At 38.3% G+C, this 20167-nt stretch overlaps 2 protein-coding genes across 3 annotated transcripts in view; one reads left to right on the top strand and one right to left on the bottom strand.

Annotated features, from left to right (window-relative positions):
* Positions 1 to 20167, top strand: part of NSMCE2 (NSE2 (MMS21) homolog, SMC5-SMC6 complex SUMO ligase) — a 292458-nt gene that overhangs the window by 166048 nt on the left and 106243 nt on the right. The window lies entirely within an intron of this gene.
* LOC118827826 (UBX domain-containing protein 1-like) lies at positions 4849 to 5814 on the bottom strand. Its single transcript, XM_036734146.1, has one exon. It carries the CDS (start codon positions 5778 to 5780, stop codon positions 4896 to 4898), a length of 885 nt encoding a protein of 294 aa, XP_036590041.1. The 5' UTR covers positions 5781 to 5814; the 3' UTR covers positions 4849 to 4895.

The raw sequence follows: 20167 nt of genomic DNA, 5'->3' as shown, positions 1-20167 counted from the left end.
GTGGAGAACTCCAAGGGCCTGTGGTAGGCTCTGTGCTGTTAAGCATTTTTGCCAGTGACTTGAAAAAAAGCATAGATGGTATGTTTGTCAGATTTGTAGCTGATCTTATGAGCAATGCAATGAACTAAGACAGTTCCAAGACTCATAATGGAAAATGCTGTCCACATCCCGAGAAAGAACTATGGAGTCTGAATGCAGGTTGAAGCATACTGTTTTCTCTTTTTTTTGTTTTTTCTTTCTTATGGTTTTTCCCTTTTGCTCTGATTCTTCTTTCACAACATAACTAATGTGGAAATATGTTTTAATATGATCATACATGTATAGCCTGTATCAGATTGTATGCCTTCTTGGGGAGGGGGGAAGTAGAGAGAGGAGGCAAAAATTTAGAACTCAGAATCTTATAAAAGCAAATGTTTAAAACTAAACATAAATTAATTTTTTTTAAAAAAAAGATTTGCAGCTGAAACAAGATTGGGAGGGATGGCCAATGTAGTGGATGACTTAGGATCTGAAAGGATCTTGACAAGCTAGAACACTGGACTGAATCAAATGAGATGAAATTCTCTAGGGACAAATATAAAGTCTTTCTTTTGAATTCAAAAATTCAACTTTACAAGTATTAGGAGGGGAATGCATGGATAGACACCAGGTCTGAAAAAACATGTGAATATTTTAAGAGGCCTGCAAGCTCGAAATGAGTCAGCAGTGTGATGTAATAGCCAAAACAGCTAAGGCAATCATGTGCTGCATTAAGAGGGGCACAGATTCCAGGAGCCGAGGTGAGACTCCCACTATCCTCAGCCCTTGCTACCTCACCCTGGGGATTAAGTTCAGTTCTGAGCATCGTAGTTTAAAGAAAGACATTGACACACGCTGAGTGTCTAGAGGAGATCAGTGAGGGTGGTGAAGGGCTTTGAGTCCATGACCTATCAGGATCCACTGAAAGAACAGAGTATATTCAGCCTGGAGAAGAGAAGATTTACAGGAAGAAAGTGAGAGCTGTCTTCTGGTGTTGGAAGGACTGCTTTGGGAAAGGGGGATCAGACTTGTTCTGTTTGGCCCCCCAAGGCAGAACTCAGAACAATGGGTGGAAGAGCCGAAGGAGGCAGATTTAGGCTTGAAGTTAGGAAAGAGTTCTTCACGATCAGGCCTCCAGGAGCATAATGACCCCCTGGAGAGGTGGTGGATTTCTTCTTCTTGGACATCTCTGTTCTTGGGCTGGACAATGATTTTTTGGGTCTATGCGATAAGTAATAATAGGTCACAATTATTTACCATTTTTTCAGGCTTGCAAAGCACTTAGGAAACATCTCATTTGTAATTTTTTTCAATAATATCATGAGGTAGGTACTATCCTAGCCCCATTTTACAGATGACAAAATGGGCCCCAGAGAGGTTCAGTAATTTGTGCAGAGCCACGTTACAATTAAGCATCTTAGACAGGATCTGAACTCAAGTCTTTACTGACTGACTTCAAATCCAGTCAGTACGACACCTACTACATCATGCTACTGCTCTTAATAAGTCAACAGGCTTTTACTAAGTGCGTACTACCAATGTGCTAGGCGCTGTGCTAGACACCTACTCTCACAGAGTTAACATTCTAACTGGAGAGAGAAATCTTTATATTTATTCTGAAGGTACATGTGTACATTTAGAATAAATAAAAGATAATAAATACAAATAAATATAAAGTAGTTAAATACTAGGTATTTAGGAGAAAGGCCCCTGTATTGCGGGTGGGAAGATCAAGAATGCCTTCATGTAGAAGGTGGTACTTGAGCAGCATCTTGAAGGAAGGAAGAAATGTAGAGAATTGTAGAGAGAAAGTAGTTTGGTTGGAAGTGATACATGAGGCTGGAAATAAGAGTTTAGGACCAAGTTGTGAATCACTTTCAAAGCTAAACAGAGGAGTATATAGAGAGGCAATAAGAAGCCACTAGAGTTTATTGAGGAGTGTAGCAATATGATCAGATATGTCCTTAGAGACAATCAGGGGCTTAAGTTTGGAGTAGAAAGATACTTGAGGTAGTGGGGGAACAGTTATGAGTCTGTTACAATAATCTATGCAAGAGGTGATGTGGGCCTGCGCTGAGGTGGTGGCTTTGTAAGGAGAGAGCAGGGGGTTCAGCTGAAATTGATGTTGTGGAATGTTATTGGAAAAAGGCATTCATGGATAAATGTATATAAATCCAAACTACCCAAATGTGTATTTGTATAGAGTTTCTCAACATACAGGGGATATTTGTTCTAAGGGTTTCTGAGAATAAGGAAATTCAAAACTAAAGTACTATGAATAATAGGAGTTTTTATGGGAGAACAATGTGGAATATGGGGAGAATAAAGAAAAGGAAAACCATGGGAAAATCAGATCTCACCTACCCTACATAGGCAGCTAGATGGCACAATGAACAGAGGGCTGAACTTAGAGTCTGCAAGATGTATATTTAATCTTGTTTGACATAGTCATGTGACCCTCTTCAAGGTACTTAACTTCTTTCAAGCCTCAGTTTCCTTAGCTGTAAAATGAAAATACATAATATTAGTACCTATCCATCTCACAGTGCTGTTGTAAGGATCAGATGTGATAACATATGTAAAGTATACCATGTGAATCCTATACCATATGAATGCTAACAATAAGCATCATCTTCCACTGCCCCACATGTAGATGTATTTATCTTTTCTTTTTTTGCCTTTACTTTAACATCCTTTCTGTTAGGAAAAGGGAGGGAGTGGTTGGGAGGGAAGTACATGAAATTAACATCAGTCTAGACTGGTTAGAGAATGGATTAGTTGAGGCTCAGAAAATTGAGTAGAGCTAAGGGAGGCCGTGGCTTACAGTGTTCCAGACTACACAGCTCGCTCTGGTGCTGACTACTTAACTGTGTATGATCGAGTTAACAAAATAATTTTCAGTGGAAAACCTTAAATACTAAGGTCTTAAGGCAAATATAAGAAGTAGATTTTCTTTGGAGTCCCAGCCTCCATTCTTTATCTTTCTTCTACCTTAACCTTTTCTTTTGTACTCCCAGATACTAGTATCCTCATGTCCCACTCTGTTCAGCCTAAAGATATCAAACTTCTTAGGTCTGCCTTCCCAAGAAGTACCCCATGCTCCAATTATTCCTTCTTCCTCTCTGCCTTAATCAGAATGTATAGAGAGCATTTTATAAATCATAAAATGTTATATAAATGTGAGCAGATATTATCCTGACAAGAATCAATATATGAAAATTCACATCACACCCCCTAACTTTGGGTGTATCCCAAAACTTTGTCCTGGCCCCTCTTTTTGTCTCTCTATATAGTCTCTTGGTGGGGGGGTGGGGAGATGTGTGTCACATCAGCTCCGATGGTTCTGTCATCATCTCTACACAGATCACTCCCAAGATCTATATATACCCAGCTCTTGTCTTTCTTGGTCTCTATTACTGAATCACCATATGTCTACTAGATATTTTGAAATGGATGTTACATAGGCTTCTAAAACTTAACATGGTCAAAACAGAACCCATGATCTTACCTTCAAAGCCCTTCTCTTTTTCCATGGAGGGCATCTTTTTAACAACTGTGACTCCACAGTTTTCACTCTTAACTTTTCACTCTTCTTTACCCCCATATCTAGTCAGTTGCCAAATTTTATTGATTCTATTTCCATAGCATCTCTAGTATCTGCTCCCTTTTTTATTCTCATATTACCCCTACCCTTTACTACTTCAGATCCTCATCACCTGTACTGTTGCGCTGGCCTCCATTTTTCACCTTTTCCATACATTCTCTCAAAGTTATAGTCTTAAGGCATAGTTATGACTTTAGAGCACACATATGTCACTCTTCTAGTCATAAAATCCAGTAGTTCCCACCTCTAGGACCAAATGCATACTTATATCACTGTTTAACGTTTAAATTCCCTCACAACCTTCCTCTACCCAATGCACACTGAAGTTCAGCCAAACTAGCCTTTTTGTATTCTCTTCATTTATTCTCCATACATGACGTTTCATTTCCTATCTCCATGCCTTTGCACAGGCTGTCCTCCACACCTGGAATGCATTCCTTTACCCTTGCCATTTAAATTCCTTAGCTTCCTTCAAAGGTCAGCTGAAATGCTACTTCCTACGTGCGGATTTTCTTGATCCCCCTACCTGCTAGTGTCTCTCTGTCCCTGAAACCTCAGCAAGTCACATAATAATTTCTCAGTGCCCTAAGCAACCTTCTTACAACTATAAATTGGAGAGAAGGTGCTGATCTGCATTGCCAGGAGAAATTTCCTCATGGAGAGTTCCTTCTGCCAATAAAATTATAAATCTAGTCCTTTCCTCTCATCATGTATTCTTCATATGTATATTTGTACATGTTTCCTTTTGTAGGATATATGCTCCTTAAAGAGAGAAGCTATTCCATTTCTGTCTCTGAATCCCTAACACCTAGCACAGGCCCTGGTACATGGACACGTAAGAAATGATTGCTGATTGATGAGATTAAGTATGTGTACAATAAGAAAAGCAGCAGCTAGGTGGCACAGTGAATAGAGTGCCTGGCCTGGTGTCAGGAAGACTCACCTTTCTAAGATCAAATCTGGCCTCAGATACTAGCTGTGTCATCCTGGGCAAATCATTTAACTTTTTTGCCTTAGTTTCCTCATCTGTAAAATGAGCTAGAGAAGGAAATGGCAAACCATTCCAGTATCTTTGCCAAGAAAACCCCAAATAGAGTTATGAAGAGTCAGACAGGACTGAAAAAATGACTGAATGACAATAAACACTAAAAAATAAGATTATGTGTTTTTTTTTTTTTTGACTGAGGATGTGTTTATTAGGGAGGGGATGTCAGTGCTTTGTCAGAGGTAAGGGGAGTTTTGAGGGGAAAAGGCGAGAAGGCTGGAGACCCCTTCAGGTGGCACACTTCTTGGCTACAATGAGGACAGCAGAAGGCACAAGTCCCAGCTCCTGCAGAGGTCTCTCCATATCGGCTTCAGAAAAGGCCCGCCGGGGGAAGCCACTGAGCAGCTGTACAGGATCCTGCCCGCCCCCTAGTTCCTCCCCTCGATGTAGCTCCACATAGAGTCTCACTGCAGCCAGCTGCTCTCTGGCCTTGAATGTCTGTGTCAGGGTTGTCCCATCAGGCAGCCGAACCTGTATGCGACACTGATCATACTCTCGCTTGGTGGGAGGCTCCTGACTGGGAGAAGAAGGAACAGGGCCTGGCTCGCTTGCAGGGGAGGTGATCTGTGATCCAGTACCACCAAACTTCTTGGCTCTCTCTACTTTATCTCTCTCGATCTTCTCCCGGACTCGCTGTCTGGCTGCCGTCTCTTCGGCCTTCTCTCTCCTGCGCTCCTCAGCTGCCCGGCGCATCTCATCTTCCTGGAGCCGCTGCCGGGCAGCCGACAGCTCCTGGCCCTGCCGTCTCTGCTGCCTCTCCCGCTCCACCGCCTCTCGCTGCTCTCTTTCTCCCCGTTCCTTCTGTTTCTGGGCCACCAGCTCCAACATCCTCTTGGTCTGTTCTCGCTTCTCCTCTTCACTCAGTGGTGGCTTCTCTTCCACCCTCGCTGACCCTTCAGGGCTGCCTCCCCCATAGGACGGGGGTTCATGCCCCAAGGAGTGTCCCAGGGGGGAAGCTGGGGGCTCATCCACATCCGGGTCATCTTCATGTTCCATCAACCAGTCCATGGCAGCCTCGATGCCCTGGTTCCCTGTGAGGGCCAGAGCCTTCTCCGCGCGCCCCCGCGGGAAGCCCATCTCGATGAGACTCTCTAGAGCCGTCCGCTCCGCCATGGCGCCGCCTCCGCCTCCACCGGGACCAAGATTCGGCGGCCCCGGACACGCTGGGCGCTGGTGCCAAGATTATGTGTTTTACCAAAAAAAGTTGCCCTTTAAATAAGTATCTTGCCTAATGTATTAAAACAACTCAGTCTGTACATTTCTATCGACATGAAAATTTTCAAGTATCACATCTGTAACCAAAAAGTGAGTTTATAATAAAGTGAGTTCCAACTTCATCTAAATACATTCTACTTTCTGATCCTAATGATTACAAAATACTTGCAATAGATCACACTTTACTTGTTAACAGTACATTTATACCCTGGTAGAGTTTGAAGGGATTTTAACGCTTGAAGGGATCATTCAACCCTACCTTCTCATTTTACACATGAGGAAACCAAGTCCCAGAGAAGTTAATCAATTTGCCCACAGTTAAACAACAAGGTAATTCAAGAGCTGAGTCTATCAGTCAATAAATAAACATTTATTAAGTGCCCGCTGTGTGCTAGGCACTGTCATAAGCAGTAGGGATACAAAAAGAGACAATTCCTGCCCTCGAGGAGCTCACTGTCTATTGGGGGAGACAACAAAAAAATAAATACATATAAATAAATATATGTTGTTCATTTGTTTCAGTACTGACTGACTCTTCGTGACCCCATTTGGAGTTTTCTTGGCAAAGATACTGGAATGATTTGCCATTTCTTTCTCTAGTTCACATTACAGATGAGGGAACTGAGGCAAACAGGGTTAAGTGACTTGCCCAGGGTCACACAGCTAGTAAGAGTCTGAGGCCAGATTTGAAGTCATCAGGAAGTTGAGTCTTCCTCACTCCAGGCCCAGTATTCTATCCACTATGCACTTAGCTACCCCATTACAAATATATACACTATGAGTTTTCAAAGGTCTGGCCTTCATATTACACTGCCTTCAAAATAATTTTGATTGTATAGTGGTAGAATTCTTAGATGACAAAGAAAACATATTTTTATCTTTTTTATTTGGGAGGAAACAAAGGTGGGCCATGGGACAAGTCTGTACTTGTGATTTTATCAGTGTAGGGAGCCCTCCTCCCCCATCTGGAAATTCCCTCCATCAGTGCCTAATTGGCAACTTAGGGGCAGGTAGGTGGTACAGTGGATAGAGCACTGGACCCGGAATCAGGAGGACCTGAGTTCAAATTTGACCTTGGTTACTGGTTTTGTGGCTCTGAGCAAGAGTTGGATATGATGAAATGACTGAACAGCAATTCTTAGCTAGTTGCCTATAGGACTGAGAGGTTAAGTGAGTTGCCAGTGTGAGGTAGTGTGAGAGAGAAGAGTTTGAACCCAGGTCTTCTTGACTTCAAGACTAGACCTCTGTCCACTATACCAAGTTATTTTTAGCTTTCATAGGATGGTTAGTCTTTTATCAATTCATAAGAGATAAACTGGACTTTTTTTGGACAGAGGTCTCCTTTTGGCTTCCAGTCTTCCAGGTTCATAACACCAGTACTATCCTTGACTTTTCACTCTCCGTCACCCTGTATGTCCAATGCAGTGACAAATCTTGCCAGTTCAGTAGAGGTTTGGGGGAAAGATAATGAGTTCTGTTTTGGACAAAGGTGTCTTTGGGATATGAGTTTGAAATGGCCACTAGGCAGGGAGTAGAACTCAGGAGAGAAACTGAGGCTGAATCATACAGATTTTTGAGTTATTACAAGAGATGATAATTAACTCTTAGTTAATTAACACTGCCTGGCACATAGTAGGTGCTTAATAAATGCCTATTGACTGACTATATCTGTGATTATATGCTCCTACTCATCCATTAGATGGTGAACTCCTTGAAGACAGGAACTTTTTGCCTTTTTTTGTATCCCCAATGCTTAGCATAGATAGTATAAGTACTTAATAAATGCTTATTGACTGAGTATTTCCCTTTGTACATAAAGTTACCTTAGATTTTCTCTTGAAATTGACAAACTCTAATGACTTACCATTATTATATACTTATTAGATTATTAGTTCCTTTTTTTTCTTGAGGTGCCTAAGAGAAAAATTCCTACTGAATGCCTTACTTGCAAATTACCTGCATATTTCTTTGCTAAGCATTTCTATTAAGTAGTGAAAATCTATTTTAAAGTAAATTCCTTTTGTACAAAAATTTCCATTCCTGGATGATTCAAAACTGGTTAACTGACCAAACCCAGGTAGTAATGATTAATGGATCGGTGCCTGCCTGGACAGAAGTCTTTCTAGTGGAATGTTTCAGTGACTTACTCTATTCAACATTTTTATCAATGAAAGTAATGCACTGGAAGACAGAATTAATGTGCTAAAAAGTGTTGACAGGTTGGAGTGAATCCAGAAGATGATCCTGGCTTCCTTCAACTGAGCTCAAACCCCTCCTCTGTTGGGGGTCTTTGCTAGTCCCTCTAGCTGCTCAAGTCTTTCCCTCTAAAGTTAACTTTCACCTACTCTGTCTCTATCTTGTATATACCTATTTTTGGAATATTGTTGCCTCCACTAGAATGTATGTTCCTTGAGGATAGGAACTGTTTATTATACACACTTAGCTTTATGTCTGGCACATAGAAATACATGTTGATTGATGACCAGATCAGTGAGGTGACTAGGTGAATGTTTAGCCTGGAGAGGAGATGTAAGAAGACATGAGAGCCATTTTCAGGTATTTGAAAGTCTGTCATATGGAAGATGAATTAGACTTGTTTTGCTTGATCCCAGAGAATAGAACTAGGAACAGAAGGTAGAAATTTCAGAGAAGCCAATTGTACATCATGTGAAAGAAAACTGTAACAATTAGAGCTACCTTTAAGTCATATGGGTTATCTCAGGAGGTAGTGAGTTTCTAATTCTTAGAGATTTTTTCTAAGTAGAGGCTGAATGGACACTTAACAGGGACAGTTTTATATGTAAAAAATTGGACAAAACTCACTAATTTGTTATGTAGTAAACATGTTCTTCATCTTCATGTGCCCTCCAACTTCTTCCCCTTAGAACTATCCCAAACTGCTCGTGTCCTACCTGTACTATCTTTACTTTCCAGTCCTGACTCTTTAGTTATCTATTTCAACTCTACTCTATCTTCCACTTATTTTCTTTTTAAAAAAAAATCCTCTTAATTGATATTTTGTGGTTTTGCATTGCCTAATTTCACCCTGCATACTCCTTTTCAGAAAGGCATTCCATAACAGAAGAAAATAAAATCAACAAAACATATTCTCACACACACACACACACACACACACACACACACACACACACACACACACAAACATGTTCCACACCTGTGGATTCTGCCTCTCCCCACTCCCACATACCCTGCAAATGGGTGGAGGATGGTGTCTTCTCTTATCTCTTCTTTGGGGCTACATCAAGTTTCCTTTTTTTTAAAAAATTATTTATTTTTGAAATTAAATTTTTTTTCAACCAGCAAAAATCTACCTTCTCTCCTTTGCACCCCCCCCCCACCTTGAAGAAAAGAAAGGAAAAAAAAATCCTGTTATGATCAGTCAAAACAAATTTTTGCATTGGTCATGTCAAAAAAAAAAAAGTCTCGTTCTATACTCTTAGTCTTTTAGCTCCGTAAGGAGATAGAGGGAATGTTTCATCGTTAATTTGTTGAAATCGTGGTTGGTTATTACAGTGATCAGTTCTTAAGTTTTTAAAAGTTGGTTGTCTTTACATATTGTCATTGAATAGCTTATTCTCCTGGTTTTGCTCATTTCACTTTTCATCAGCTCATACAAGTTTTCCCAGGTTTCTCTGAAACCACCCCCTTCATCATTCTTTAGAGTGTAATAGCGTTGCATCACATTCATGTACCATAACTTGTTCAGCCATTTTCCAGTTGATGAGTATCCCCTTCATTTATAATTCTTTGCCATTGCAAAAAGATCTGCTATAAATATTTTTGTAATCCTTAGGGCTTATCTTCGACCCAGTCTTTCCCTTAATCTACAGTCCTTTAAATCCCACCTTTTCCACTTTCACCCTATATCCCTATTGAGTAAAGTGTATTTCCGTACTCAACCCTGTGAGTGTGTGTGTATGTGTATATGTATCATCATTCCTCCTCCTTTTGACCCATTCAGATGAGAGTGAGGCTCAAATACCAGGAAAAGAAGTTTGAATTTTGTCTGGTGGGCAATAAGGTTTGGTTTTTTTTTAATGACTTGATAAATTCCTTTGGCAGATTAATCAGACAGTAATGTAAAGGAAGTCTAGAATGTGGAAGGGAGTAGAGAAGGAAAGAAAATGGAAATGTAAGGTCTTGGTTATGGTCAGAGACTATTGTAGTAGTTTAAGAAGGTGGTCAGAAGAGCCTGTACTGTGTGTTAGAATGTAAACACCTTGAGGACAGGAATTGTTTTACTTCTTTCAGTATATCTTTAGTGCCTACCATAGTGTCTAGCTCTTAATAAACTCTTAATTGATAGATTGATCTGAGATATGTTGGGGAGAGCACAGTGTTATATGGAACACAGAAAAAGAACTAAATTTATGTTTAGAGGACTTTGGTTTCAAGTCCTGACCAAGCTACTTATTATTTTACCTTTGGTGGACCTCTCCTTCTCTAGGGTTTAGTTTCTTCATCCCTTAAAAATAAAATGAGAGAGTTAAACTAATTGACTTATAAAGTCCCTTTAAACCCCATATTTGATATGTATGCTTAAGTTGAAATGGGTAGGACTAGGTATCTAATTATATGTGGGAAAAAAGGAAAAGTTAAAAAAAAATACCCACACTAAGAAGATGAGCAACTAGGAAAGTAGTAGTGCCACTGAAATAAATAATATAGTCAGAAAAATGGAATTTAAGAAGGACTAATTTGGAAAATATGAGCGTGGGTTTGTATGTGATGTTGAATTTGAGGTGTTGGTGTAACATCCAGGTGTAACATCCAAACATTTGAGGAGGTGAGTCTGTAGTTCAGAAGAGAGGTAGGATTTGGAGACAGAGATTTGGAAGTTACCTGTATAGAAGTGATAGTCAAAGCCAGAGACATGAATGAGATTGCTAAGTGAGAATATTTGGACAGAACAGGGCCAAGGTCACAACTTTGGGAATATCCACATTACTAGATTGAGAAGAGCAAGAGTGATTTTATGCAGTAGATCTCTTGTTAAGGATTTGGAAGAGTCTGCTTTTATTCTTTGGGGATAAGTATGCATTTTGTCTTTTGTTCTTTGACATCTATACTATGAGAGATTTTTTTAAGGTTAAAAAATATACTTTACCTTATAACTAAGATGCAGAATATAAGAATTATATCTACTCCATTTTACAGGGGAATGATTTGTGTTCGTCTACATATAAAGGCCATGCCTTTGGGTAAAGTTAGCAATTTAAAATTACAAGTGGTTCTGCAGCTAGGAAAAAGAAACCATGTTGTTTACATTTCAGTGAAGGAAGGGGAAAAAATGGTCATAGATTCATGAGTCAGCCACTTTGCCCTTGTAGTCAGAGAATCATGTAATTACCTGTGATTTTCTTTTTCTTGTAGTTATCCAAACTAAAGTTCATTGTTTGACATTTATTGAGCATCACCAGTGTGATAGGTGCTGCATAGAACAAGTTCATGCAAGCTTAACCTCAGTGTTGTTAATCTAGGTAAGGAAAGAAGAGGGGATCAGATTCAATGGATTGAAGATTCTAAGCTTCTTATTTTGGATTTGAAAGTTAATTACATATGTTCAGATTCACCATACATCCTCTGTTAGAAAGAAAGCACAGACTGCATGTGAAGCCTATTTTACAATTTCTAGTTTGCTTTTATGCATTCTTGTTTCAGTTGTCATTGTATTAAGTTTGTGATTTTACAAGAGTAACTTTTCAAATAACAGCAACTTTATTCTTATTCAAGATAGGTCACACTTAACCAAGACTTAATACAGAAGTTCAAGATGCTTTACTATTCTTAATTTTATAATTTTCATTTTAAATTAATCCATACTTGTAGTATGTGAATTTTTTTCTGTCTAAACAAATCTAATTTCTCTCAGAATAAATACTTAATCCTTCAAGATTGTATAACCAGGGGATTTAAAGATTAGCTTTGAAAATAGGTCAGTGAAAAAAGATCCACATTGGTTAAAAGCTAATCAGTTAAGGAAATAATGGGAGCAGTTTAGATGTTTTGAAAAGTATTTTATAAGATCTCATTTATATAATGATTTGAAGAATGTTCTATATTATAATACAGATACCAATCAATTAAAATATTGGTCAGAATAGAATGCAGGCTACCCACTGGATATAGGACATATCCAATATGAAAGTGAAACTTCTTTGTAAGGGAAAAAATTGCAAAGGTATGCATTGTAAAAACTATTGAAGTATGTCGAAGTTCTGTCAGTTTCTCTAGGTTTCATCTTCAATTTACCTGATCAATTTGTTGGCAATCATTAGATTCTCATACCTTAACCCACCTTATCTCAAGAGAGCATAAGATTGTAGGAAAATTTGTTAATGCTTTCATATTGGGTGAAAAACTAGAATTAGCAAATCATCCACTAATAAAACATTAATTCACAAACAAGTCTTTATTGAACTCCAACTGTATGCTTAATGTTGTGGGCAACAGCCTGTAGTACAAGTTCAGTCATGGGACTGAAGTCAGGAGATAGGAATTCTTATTCAGGCTGTCTTGCAGATGAGCTGGGTAACCATAGGCAGATCACTTTCCTTCATCTGTAAAATCAACTATGTGATCTGTCAGTTCCCTTCCACCCCTGAAGTTCAGCAATTTTGTGATCCTCATTGATCCCATTAATCCAGTGGAAAATAACACCAGTAAACCTAAAGTTTGTAAGGGGAAAAAAGTTCTCTATTGGAATCTAGAAAAATGAATGAATTTCATACCTAACCTTTTTTTTTAATTAGAGGACTTTTATTCTTCTTTTCTCTTCCATGATTATTGTCATCAAGTTTTCTCAATTTATTTAGTCACCAAAAGGCACTGCTGTCCAATTAACTTCCCTGATTTTTTTTTTTTTAGTGCTGCAGCCCCAGGTGCCAGCAGTCACACACTGACCCCAGTCATTGTGCACTCTTCCCAAAGCCAGAAGATGCTGAGGGAAGGAGAGAGGGGTGGTGGAAGTGCAATCTTTCTGTCATTCTCAGGGAACCATCTATCTGTTCCCTGGCTGTGCCTCTTTTGTTGGTGACATTGTTTTCCTTAGTTTAGTGGTATGGCATATGACCTTTGGATAACACTAATAACGAAGATTTATGTAGCACTTCGAGATGTGCAAAGCATTTTATTTTATGCTATCTCGTTTGGACCTCCCAACAACACTATTCTCACCCCCATTTTATTCATGGAGAAACTGAGGCTGAGAGGTGAAAGTAACTTGCCCAGGGTCACAGCTTCTATGTGTCTGAGAAAGAATGTGAACTTAGGCATTCCAGACTTCAGGTCCAGAGTTCTGTCTCCTTCACCACCTAGCTTGTACAATTAGTGTCTTGGCCCAGCTACCACCCACCATGAAAACTCTGCTTTACCCTCTTATGTTGCTTTTCAGTGGTCCCTAATCACTTGAGCATAACATAGTAGAGTTGATTGTATAAATGTTTTAATTGAACATGTTTACTGAAATATATGGAAGTAAAAGGAAATGGCAATTGTGTCCAACTTTTTGGTGTTTTCTCAGCAGAGATACTGGAGTGGTTTCCCTTTTCCTTCTCCAGCTCACTTTACAGATGAGGAAACTGAGGTAAACAGGGTGAAGTGACTTGCCCATGCTCACACAGCTAGTAAATGTCTGAGACAGGCCTTCCTGACTTCAGTCCTGGTGCTGTATCCACTGCACCACCTAGCTGCCCTAAAATAAGATTACCAAGTGAAGTGGGCAGAATTGTGTGATTTTGCGAAACATCAAGGAAGAAAAGAATTATAGGAAAGGTTAAGGAACAGAGATGATCCATACAGGCACATGCTGCAAAGAGTCAATAATGAGTCATGATAACCAAAGTACACTTGCCTTTAGGAAAATAAAATGCAACATCCATGGGAAAGTAAAATAGGGAACCCAAGTAAGGAGGTAGCTATGATAGATTCTGTTAGAGAGCTGTTAAGCTGAGGAGATGGTCACAGGCAGCTGATGAAATCATTTCAGGCACAGACTGTGTTTATGATGAGGATTTATATGCACAAGTGTTACTATGCTTCAGTTCTTGTCTGTTCCCTTCCACATTTTAATTTGCTGTGTCTTTTTAAACTCTTCGTGTCTGTATGTTGTCAAGTACTTTTTCTTTCTGCAGGAAAGACTAGTTCTGCTACAAATGATTTAGTTGTTATAACAAATAGTGTTCCATGACTGATTCTGAATTACGGAGGTGAAATGTGGTTTTCCTTTTCCTTTCTGTATAGGATTTTGGGATGCCTAAAGCCAGATTGGCTAATCCTGTTCTTTACCCTGATATGGTTCTCTTTTCACATGACTTACTTGATTCCTGTAATTGTGATAACTAATGAAAAGGACTTTCTTCAGGGCAAGGGGTCCAGGATCAAGAAGATTCAGTGATCAGATAACTCTCAACAAAATCATTATGATTCTTGTTTTGTGCAGTACTTCTTGGCAACATCTCCTAAAATCTGCTCGGATTTAAAAGCTTTAGACACTAAACCCAAGTTTCTTAGAAAACAAATTAAAAAATAGTAGTTACTTTACTTAGACCTCACATTGTACCAGCAGTTGGTTAGACACTGTTAGCAAGACATTCTAAGTCAACAATATCCACATCAAAAAGGGTTAATTAACTCTTAGTACATTTATCTTGTCTTAGCTGATGATTAATAAGTTTAGTTAATTGAATTGAATTATGCCGGGTGCTTTTCCAAGCCAATGGACAGATATGCTCTCTGGAGGCTTGCAATCTAGGACAAGGCCATCTTCAACAAAAAGGAGATTATAGACACCTAAGCAGGTTTTCCAAGTTTGGTTCACTTACCAAAACCAGATTATTCGTTGTACAACAACTGCTTGGAAGATATTGTAGTACATATTGAACTTAGAGATCAAGACCTTGAAAGTTCAGTCTTAAAAAGCACTTTGGCTCTTCTCCCTTTTAAAAAGTATGAGCTAGATAGGAATCAGCTCGCATGCATAGATTGCTAGACTACACCAACATTATGAAATTAGAGCCTACTTTCTATTGTTATAATAATGTACGATCTGTTTTGATATTAACCTTCAACTTGGCTGGATTAACAACTGTGCAAACTAGATCTTGTTGATTTTCAGCTTAATGGTAATAACACTTAGCACTTTATATCTTCAAAGAACTTAACAAACATTCAATAATTAATCTGAACAACATCCCTAAGTGGAGATTACTGCTTTGTTTTATAGATGAGGAAATGTACACAAATAACTTAGTGACTTGCCCAAAGCCATATAGATACTCATTGTCAGAACAGAGATTAAACTTCAGAATTTCCTGTTTCCCATTGCTTGGCTCCCACTGTTTCCTTATGTTTTCTTATGTACCTGATGACAGACATCATAGACTAGTGATCTGTTGCTGGTCATGACTTATCTGCGCTGTGATTTTTGCATCATAGCATTTTGCATGTCTGTGAATCTCAATATGCCAAGCAAGTGCATCTGTGCTACATCTTCTCTATGTTCCATTCCAGTTCTAAAATTTTCTAATTCTAGGACACAACTGTTCTGAAGCTAAGGGTCTTTGGGTATTCTTTGTACACAGCCAAATATCACCCCCTAGCATACCCAAGGAACCAGCGGTTACTGTGTTAATTGGTCAGTGGTGTAATGTTATCACTATATGTAACTAAACAATCTTTGTTAGGGAAGTACTCAGTACCCAAGTATAAGGCTAATAATGTATACAGTGATGAAACTTTTTAGTGTGTCTACATAAGAAGGTCATTTCCTTTCTTATTGGATGATGTATCTAGATAAATTCAGTTTTTGAGGATTTCTGATTTGGCAAAGAAACCCCAAATGCATCTTGACATTGCATTCATTGTTCTCTGGCAAATATGGGAACATCATAATTTCAGTAGGTCAGTCATAAGCAAATGTCTTCCAAAACATTATAGTCATGTTACAGTAAACTTTTTATATTTGTTGCATCACAAAGATTTATTGAAGCGATAAAAGTTATTGTGGAAAACAGTGTATAGTAACTATGGTAACAGTTATTTGATCTCACAGTAATTAGCTAAGCATTTAGTTGCACAATACTTTCACAATGCCTTCATGGTTAGTTCATTAAACAAAATTAGCTTTTGTGGGAACTTTCCTCATACAGTGTCCTAAATTTGTTTTTAGTTCAAAAGATTTGAGAAATCTGTTCCTAAACTTCCTTTCCAGCATATAGTTTATAAACATATTTGAGATTGTAACTGATTTTGTTTAATTCATGGTTTATTCTGCAGTTTATACTTCATCCACTGAGTTGTGGCACCAGGCATTTATTGTAACTTAATTTAGAAGGCTAAGAAATGAATTGTGTGAAGTAAAAGACTGTGATTTCTAAATTCTGACTATTTCATTGTTTTACTTTGTGATTTGTGATTAGTTACTACTCTCTCTGACTTGATTTCCTTACCTGTAAAGTAGAACAGCCATATTATAAGCTCTGAAACTAAATGAATAGAGTCAACATTTATTAAAATCCTATTGTGTGCAGATCATTATGCTATATCCTAGCGAGTGCAGGGTTTAGGTAAGACCCTATAGTAGGGGCATAGGACACATGTAAAAATAATGTATACTTATCACCTACTGTTTATTACATAGCAAGGTACAGACAAAGTTCTTTTTGAAGGAAGGTTTCATAGAGTGAAGTAGTTCATGGCCTTAAAGACTAGGAAGAAAGTAAACAGGAAGTCAGTTCAGGCAAAGGCAACAACGGTCAAGGTAGGTGGCAATGAAGGCCTGTACTAGTGTCAGGGCAAAAGAAATAGAGAAAAATATCTGGGGAAGATGAAGATGATGATGATGATGATGATGATGGTGATGATGATAACAGTAGCTCACATTTATATAGTGCTTTTAAAGTTTGCAAAGCAACCCTTAGGTAGGGCAAGTATTGTCCTCATTTGACAGATGGGGAAACTGTGACTCTGAAGGCATCTCACCTAACTTAAGCTAACAATTAAATGTCTGAGGCATCATGCAAGCTCAGGTCTCCTGACTGCAAGTCCACTTCTACTAGACCATATTAATTTAACACCGATGCCTGTATTTGTACCGCCTTCCTGTCCTTCTTCCACCATAATCTTGGATGTTGCCCCTAGGATGCCGGGCTTCAGTAGGTAAGCTCTTGTCTTATCTCGCCTTATCTCACCAGGTTTCCATGTCACTTCCTGACCATTCATACACCATGCCACCCCCTATACCACATTTTCCTTTTCTAGCTTACCCTTATATGTTGTCTTACGCCATCCGAATGTGAGCTCCTTAAGAGCAGGGACCATGTTTCTGCCTTTTTTCCCAATGTTTGTCACCATGCCTGGCACATAGTATTTAAAAAATGCTTCATCAAGACTTGTAATGGAGAAGTTAGGGAAGGGCCGAATCAAAGATAACAGCCAGGTTGTAGGAGATGAATGAATGGTTGCACCGCTGGCAAAAATCAATCAGAAGAAGCATGCTTTGGATGTTGAGTTTGAAGCTCTGATAGAATATCCAGGTGGAGCTGAACTGTACAAGTAGAGATACATATTTAGAACCAGGAAAAGAGGTAGAAAAGGAGCAATTGGAACAGGTAAAAGAGGTGAACAAGGAGGATATGTTGTCTTGGAAACCAAAGAAAAAGGTACAATGTTTATTATTTAGATTAAACACTCAGCATCTGGAGCTACTTCTTCTACACACCGTGCTGCTTCCTTATTGTTTATCTTTTTAAAGGGTTTTGCAGTTTGTGATTTGCTTGATATATCTTATTTCATTTAAGCCTCACCATGACCTGGGACACAGTCTATAAGTTTTTATTCACATTTTACAGATGTAGAAAATGAGGCTAGAGGAATTTAAGACTTGCCCAAGATCATGCAATACACAACAAAGATAGGACTCAAACTGAAGTCCTCTGACTCCAGGTACTTTTTCCATTGAGCTCTCAGATTTATATACTATATTTAGGCATATAGAACTAAATCCTTCTGGGATATGTGATTTTAGTAGCATGGGGGAACACTCCACCAGTGGAGAGTTGTTAGTAGATCTTTATTGCTTAGTTAACTGTTTCATGTGTGTGTTTGGGGGGATGAAAAGCAGCTTCTTAGGCATGAGCCACTTGATTCATAACTATGCTGGCATTTACATGATAGGCACTTGACTGTACACTGAAGGTCTGAGTGGCATAGTAGAGAAAGCACTTAACTTGAAGTCAGGAAGACATGGGTTCAGATCTTGTCTTTGATGCTTACTAGTTCTGTTACCATGAGCAAATTACTTAACTGCTCTAAAGTTCATTTTCTTCATCTGTAAAATGGGGATAATAATCCCTATATTACCTAGCTCAAGGGGTAATTGTGATACTTCAATGAGATAATGGATGTTAAATTCTTTGCAAACCTTAAAGCACTGCTTAAATATCTGCTATTACTGGAATACTCATGGAGCTATGTTCTGCCCAATGATGCCAAACATAGCCCATCCATGCCTTCCCATTTTGTACATGTTTGCACATATAAGTTTGCCGCAAGGTTTCTACCAAACTGAAGGCCTTTCTTGCTTCATGAGGATATCAGTTGGACAACAACCTGTCTTGGTTATCCTTTACTCTCACCAGTCTGACTTTTTGGATGATAACATTTTTGTGATGATAATCTTTTGTTCTTCCTAGTTTCTTTTTTGTTATGAATTGTAGTTTGCTCACACCCAAACACCCCTCTGTTACCTTCCATGTGATAACTGGTTTTAATTTTTCAGCAATTGTAGTGTTCTGTGACTCAGAATCATACGATACCAGAAGAATATTGCTATTAAAATGAAGTGCCTTCATTTTAGTAAGAAGTGTGGGGACCTTTGAGGAGCTCTGTTATTTCCTCTAGGCAATCTAGCTTGCTTCACCTTTTTAATTCTGGGCCCAAATAATTGTCCATTTGCAGTCTCTGTCCAAGATTGTTCTCTTTAGTGTTATTTGTGCCTCTCCTATAAACTCACCTAAGATTGTGATGTTAGAATCAAAGTGTAGTGGCTCCACTTGATGTTGAAAATTATTTGTTATAAAATTTTTTGTACACTTTAAGATCCCCACCCTTTGGATACACACTGTGAGAACTTTATTCAGAGTTTAAATTTTTAAAAAAAAATTTACTCTACATTTCATTGAATTTTCAAAACTGTATGACAAAATAACATTATTGATTTTTTTAACTCAATGAAAGGTTTTTTTTTACTAATTTGCTTTTAACTGCTTGTTAACTTAAGTTTTTTTGTTAGTTCATTTTTTTTACTTCAATAATAATTTTTTAGAGTTAATTTTATTGTTTTCTGTTGTTGAATAGGTGCCATCTGCTATTTTGCAAATAAGCCACATTTTGCATGTAGATAATAATAAAAATTTCTGCATTTTTATATGATGTTTATTTACTTAATATGTCTTTTGTATTAGAGACCACGATTTAATTTTTCCTACTAAGAATCAGTATAATCTTAGATGTTCTGAGACTATTGTTTAATTTATTGCCAACTGCCAATCTAAAGATGATTTTTTAAATTCCCTGGATTACTTCAGTGACTTACTCATGTTTTTCCTTTCTTCTCCAGTCCTTATTAACGTGCTTCCTGACCTTAATATCATTTGTCGATCACTTAGATGAAAACATGCTCATCAGATTTGTAGATGACAGGAAGCGAGGAGGAATAACTAAAGCAATGGTTATGAGAAAACCTCAAACCTAGCCCACATCATTACCTCAGAATTCCAAAAATCAGCTTCACAAGTATAAGATGGGGGAGATATTGTTTGATGGCAATTGATCATTTAAAAAGTCCTGGAATTTTAGTGGACTGCAGCTCAGCATGAGTCTGTGGTATGATATAATAGCCAGAAAAGAAAATTTGATCCTGGGATGCTTTGAGAAAACCTTAATGTCTGGGTTGGGGGAAGTCATGGTCCCACTGTTCTTTGCCCTAGCCAGACCACATGTGAATTATTGGTTTTGGGCTGATGGCAACATTTTACGAATTACAGTGATAAACTGGATAGTATCTAAACCAGGGGTTTGTAACTTAATTTTTCAAATAGTTTGAGAACTATATTTACTTTCCTTTCTAATATTATATATTTTATTTCATGCATTTAAAAACATGGTTCTGAGAAGATGTCCAGAAGTTTTATCAGACTGCCAGAAGGTTCTGTGACACAAAAAGGTTTAAAACCCTTAATCTAAAGGAAGGCATCCAATAGTGA

The sequence above is a fragment of the Trichosurus vulpecula genome, chromosome 1 (genome assembly GCF_011100635.1).
Source record: "Trichosurus vulpecula isolate mTriVul1 chromosome 1, mTriVul1.pri, whole genome shotgun sequence".
Taxonomy (NCBI): Eukaryota; Metazoa; Chordata; class Mammalia; order Diprotodontia; family Phalangeridae; genus Trichosurus; species Trichosurus vulpecula.
This window is presented reverse-complemented; position numbering and strand designations above follow the sequence as displayed.